At 63.9% G+C, this 5,349-nt stretch overlaps 1 protein-coding gene across 1 annotated transcript in view; it reads left to right on the top strand.

Annotated features, from left to right (window-relative positions):
• The first annotated feature begins 431 nt into the window (after window positions 1–431).
• EEF1A2 (eukaryotic translation elongation factor 1 alpha 2) overlaps window positions 432–5,349 on the top strand; it is a 10,788-nt gene continuing 5,870 nt past the window's right edge. The window contains exons 1-4 of the mRNA XM_017881233.1: window positions 432–675; window positions 2,262–2,441; window positions 3,172–3,468; window positions 4,970–5,120. Of these exons, the coding sequence (XP_017736722.1) occupies window positions 532–675; window positions 2,262–2,441; window positions 3,172–3,468; window positions 4,970–5,120 (772 nt within the window). The 5' untranslated portion in view covers window positions 432–531. The remainder of the gene's footprint in view (window positions 676–2,261; window positions 2,442–3,171; window positions 3,469–4,969; window positions 5,121–5,349) is intronic.

Here is a 5,349-nt window from a genome sequence, read left to right as displayed (position 1 = left end):
AGGGGAGTGGGGAGCAGTGGCCATCTCTCCCCGGTGGCAGCGGGTGGGGGTGGGGCGCCGTGTCCCTGGCCCTGCCGCCGGGGAGGGGAGCGAGCGTGGAGGACAGGGCCCTGGAGCGCTGGGCAGGTGACTCATCACCCCGCTTTGCTGGTCACGGACGTACCCAGCCCGGCACTGCGTGGTCCTTCCAAATGGTGGCTAACCCCTTCCCAAGGAGCGGCCGGCGGGCTCCCAACGCCCAGTTATTTACAGCAGATGGGGCTGACTGGGCTCAAGTGTGGGGTGGCGGCAGTGCACAGCCTCTACTTGCCCTCGCCAGGCCCAGCTGTGGGTGAGGGCCCTTCCCTCCCCACCAAACATGGGGGCTTGGTTTGTGGGCAGGGATGTGTGCCCAGCCTGTGCCAGGACAGTCTCTGCTGGTCTCTCCCCTCTGGGCTCCCCATCACCTGTCTCCCCACAGAATCACTGCAGCCCCCCTCGCCCTGAGCCAGAGCACCCCAGGTCCCGCCAGCCCCTCACACTCCCAGCAGAATGGGCAAGGAGAAGACCCACATCAACATCGTGGTCATTGGCCATGTGGACTCCGGCAAGTCCACCACCACAGGCCACCTCATCTACAAGTGCGGGGGCATCGACAAAAGGACCATTGAGAAGTTCGAGAAGGAGGCGGCTGAGGTGAGCTCTGGAGGCTCTGGTCTTGGCCCCTGAGAAGGAACCCCAGCTCCTGTGGTGGCCAGGCTTGGCATCTCCCAGCCCCAGGACATGTGGCTCAGGAGACCTCCAGGGCAGGAGGGACCCCCGCTGTGGGGCACTCAGGCCTCACAGGGTCCAGTGGGGCAGCCCCTCTTGCGGAGAGCTTGGTGGGGGAGGGGTGGCCATCGAGCAGCCGGACTTGCCCTGTGGTGAGGGAGATGACCAGGGAGGGTCCACAGAAGGCTCTGGAACTCTGCCACATTGAGCTGGGGCTGGAGGGCCCTAGAGCCTTGCCCCCTTCCCCCCAGGGCCAAGGCTGGGGCTGGAGGTGGTGCTGCCCTCACTTGTCCCAGGGCCCTGCCAGGACGCACGCTGCTATTAATAGCTGATTGATGGGCAGCTGGCCCGTCTGCTCCATTTTCTTGTGCTGGGCTGTGGAGGGCTGCTGTCCAGTGCAGCCCTGGGGTGGGGGTCCTGCATGAGGCGGCCCTCTGGCTGACCTTTTGAAGCGGTTCCTCTTTGGTGGTTGAGACGGTGGTGGGGAGCCGCCATGAGTCGGGGTCTGCTCTCTGGCCCCCCTCCCTTGCCCAGGGCTCTGGGGAGAAGCCCACTTCTGGGAGGGCCTGTGGGAGCTCTCACCTGGATGACGAAGGTGGAGGCCAGGGCCCGGGGAGGGGGGCACTCGCTGTCCTGGGCTGAGTCTCTGCCCTGGTGAGGTGGGTGCTCTGAGCTGCACCCCTGAGTTTGGGCTGCATCACCCTTTACCTAGCCTCGTCGGGAGAAGGCGGGGGTTTCAGAGGGCCACTGGTTCAGGCCCCAGCTGGGTCCCGTCTGGGTCCCCTCCAGGCTGGGCAGCCCCTTGTGGGGCAAGAGTCCAGTCTGTGCGAGGCCCTGGCGGGGAGCTATGCCCAGCTGGGTAGTGACCATCGCTGTTGCCCTGACTGCAGCCCGTCCCCTTCTGTGGGGGTCTCACTGGCTAAGGCCCCCCAGCTTCCCGTGACCAGCAGAGCGAGGAAGGGGAGGAGAAGCCTCAGAGGGGTGGGGAGGCTGGAGCAGCGGGAAAGAGCTGTGCAGCCAGGCCCTCCTCCTGACCTCATTCCGTTTTCCCTTCTCCTCGCCTTAAAATAAAATAACACCGAGGGTTGTTTATCTGACAGCCCCAAACACGGTGGTATTATTGGCCTCTGGCTGAGGAAGGGATCTGGGGGCGTCCGCAGCTTCAGATAAAGGGGAGCCCTCACGGGGGAGGGGTTTATCCCATCTGGAGGCTTTGCTCGGAGAGCGGGCGGCTCCCAGGCCCTCGCGCCACCTGCTGGTGGACGTGCGTAGCCGCACCCATTCCGGAGCCGGTGCGGAGGCCGGCCATGGGGGCAGGGTCTGGGTGCGGGGTCCAGACGGAGTGGGCCGGCGTTCCAGGACCCCGGCGGGGAGCAAGGGGGTGCTGGAGCCCATCTCCCGCCTCCCGCGGCCACTCTTCTGTGACAAGCAGCTCGCACCGCCAGGGACTCCTCGGGTCCCAGGTCTCGCCCTCAGTCGTGACCCTCACCTGTGGCCCTCACCTGCTCCAGATGGGGAAGGGATCCTTCAAGTATGCCTGGGTGCTGGACAAGCTGAAGGCGGAGCGTGAGCGCGGCATCACCATCGATATCTCCCTCTGGAAGTTCGAGACCACCAAGTACTACATCACCATCATCGATGCCCCCGGCCACCGTGACTTCATCAAGAACATGATCACAGGCACATCCCAGGTGAGCAGGGCACAGCAGGTGGGGCTGGGGAGAGGCCGCTGCACCCTTCAAGGGACACTGGGGGCCCCTGGGATCACTGGGGTGGTGGGGTCTCCTGTGCTTCCTGTGAGGGCAGGGGACCTCTCACCTGGGCCACCCCTCACCCAGTCTGGGTGAGAGACCCCCCCAAGAACGAATCCAGGGCTCTGGCATCTGAACCAGTGCCTGTGAGGACACCCAGCCAGTGTCAGAGTCCCCAGACAGACGGGGGCAGATGTGGACATGGACACACCTTCATGCACAGAGGGGCTAGAGGCCAGGATGGGGACAGTGAGCAGTGGGCAGAGGTGCCACCAGCCAGGCCCGGACTGTATGACATTTCAGGGCACTCACAGAGATGCACGGGCACCCCAGACACAGCATCCTTCAGATAGCAGGACACATGCCACCACCTCCAAACTGCTTTGATAACTGTGACCTCAATCTCTCCTCAAGTGAGGAACATGACCAGAGAGGCTGAGTGACTTGTCCAGGGACACACAGCCCACTGGTGGTGGAGCCAGGGCTGAACCTCGGTCCCCTGACCCATGGCCTGGCGATGAGCCCCCCACACTGCCCTTGAAGTGGGGACCCCCATGTCTCCCTCCCCAAGGCCCCAGTGGGCTGCTCAGGCCCCAGCCCACTGCCCGGAGAGGCCTGTGTCCCCTGCCGGGCAGGTGGGGTGGGGCTCACTGTGTCCCCCGTTGGGCAGGCGGACTGCGCGGTGCTGATCGTGGCGGCGGGCGTGGGTGAGTTCGAGGCGGGCATCTCCAAGAATGGGCAGACGCGGGAGCATGCCCTGCTGGCCTACACGCTGGGTGTGAAGCAGCTCATCGTGGGCGTGAACAAAATGGACTCCACGGAGCCAGCCTACAGTGAGAAGCGCTATGATGAGATTGTCAAGGAAGTCAGCGCCTACATCAAGAAGATCGGCTACAACCCGGCCACCGTGCCCTTCGTGCCCATCTCCGGCTGGCACGGCGACAACATGCTGGAGCCCTCCCCCAACGTGAGTGGTGGCTAGGGTGGGGCGGGCCACACGGGCTGGCTGGACCCCCTGCCCCAGAGCGAGGCACCGGCAGGTGGCAGGGGGAGGTGGAGGGCCTGTCCCAGGGAAATGCAGGTTCCCCACGAAACCTGCTGGGTTTCCCTAACTGGCTCAAGGCCTGGCGGGGGGCCCCATCCCCCCTCAGCACCGGGCTTTGCTTCTACACTCATCCTCCCACATGGCTGGCCAGAGCCAGGGCCCCATCCCGATGTCAACACAGCAGGGGCAGTGGCCTCCAGCACGGCCCATGTGCTTGGTCTCCAGAGCCCTGCCATGGGGGTGGTCGGTTTCATCTCTGCCAGGGCATTGTCCTGGCTCTGGAAAACATGCAGGGGCTGCGGGCTGGGCCGTGGGGGCCTCCCCGGCTGCCTCCCCTGGGCTCTTGGAGCAGGATTTGTGCAGCTTCTGGTCTGGCTGGGAGGGCTAAGGGTTGGCTCTTGGCTGGTCAATTGGGAGCTCAGCTGGCAATCTGTGGCCCAGGGACTTTGCCTTGGCTGGAGGTGATGCGTAGAGACACTTGCAGAACCTGAGACTGTGTTCCAAGGGTTCTCCAAGCCAGAGGAGACACCAGAATGGCCGCCACTGGGCTCTGCCAGCAGTGTAGCTGCCAACAGTGAGGGTACAGGTGTGGAGTCTAGAGACAGCGGGGAGACAGACCAGTAGCACTGAGCCCAGAGCTGAGGTCTGGGGACAGAGCTGAGAGGGGCTCCCCCAGCCCCGCCTCCATCTCATGAGGCTGGGTGTTGTTTACCTGTGATGACATTTTCCTCACAGGGTATCATGTGGTGAACGCCATTCTCCGCCTCTCCAGGGAGGCCTCCAGCCATCAGGGACCCCACACTCCCCTCTGGCCTGAGCTGCTAGGTGGCCCATGCTTATACAGGCCCTGGGGAGCTGGGGCACAGTGCTGCCGGCTCCCTCCCCTGCTCCCTGTTTGTGGCAGGTGGCCCAGAGGGAGGCTTCGTGGGGGAGTGGGGGCTGCACCAGGAGAAGCTCCGGACAGGGCTGTGCCAAGCTTGGAGGCAGCACGGTGTTCAGGAGCTAGGGTGGGGCGAGGCTCCCCCTCCAGCTCTGTCCCTGGCCTGGCCCTTGTCCAGACTCAGCATCCTCCTAGTCAAGTCACCTGCCCTGCCTAGAGCTGATGGTCAGGGGCCTGGGCCCTTCGGGGCTTGGGGCTGGACTGGGGGTTTGTTCACAGTGTCAGCAACTCCTGAGCAGCCTGGGCTGGGAAGGGTGCTTTACCTCTTTGTCCTCCTCCTTTTAAGAGGGATCTCCTTCCCAGGGTCCCTGTGATGCTGGGGCTATGGGCTGGGGAGGAGCAGGTTGGGGAAATTCTTCATCTTAAAGGGCATGAGGCAAGTTTAGCCTGAACAGCAGGATTCCTAGAGGTACCCCGGGGACCCTGAGGGTGGGGAGGCCACCAATGTCTCTGTAATGGACTGATTTTCTCCCTTCGGTCCAGATGCCGTGGTTCAAGGGCTGGAAGGTGGAGCGTAAGGAGGGCAACGCAAGCGGCGTGTCCCTGCTGGAGGCCCTGGACACCATCCTGCCCCCCACGCGCCCCACGGACAAGCCCCTGCGCCTGCCACTGCAGGACGTGTACAAGATTGGCGGTGAGCAAGGGCGCCGTGCTGGAGCTCCTGCCCAGCCAGTTCTTCCTGCCCTAGACCAGGGGTCCCTATGAGGCATCTCAAGACTGGGCTATCTCCAGTCTCTCCCCTTACCACACACTTTCTGGGGAAGAGTCCATCCCACATCCATCCATCCATCCACCCACCTCCTCACCCATCCATCCTCTGTCCATCCATCCATCCATCCATCCATCCATCCACCCACCCACCC

The sequence above is a fragment of the Rhinopithecus bieti genome, unplaced genomic scaffold (assembly GCF_001698545.2).
Source record: "Rhinopithecus bieti isolate Rb0 unplaced genomic scaffold, ASM169854v2 scaffold_12573, whole genome shotgun sequence".
Taxonomy (NCBI): domain Eukaryota; kingdom Metazoa; phylum Chordata; class Mammalia; order Primates; family Cercopithecidae; genus Rhinopithecus; species Rhinopithecus bieti.
Note: the sequence above shows the minus strand (reverse complement) of the source record. Positions and strands in the feature narration are given on the sequence as shown.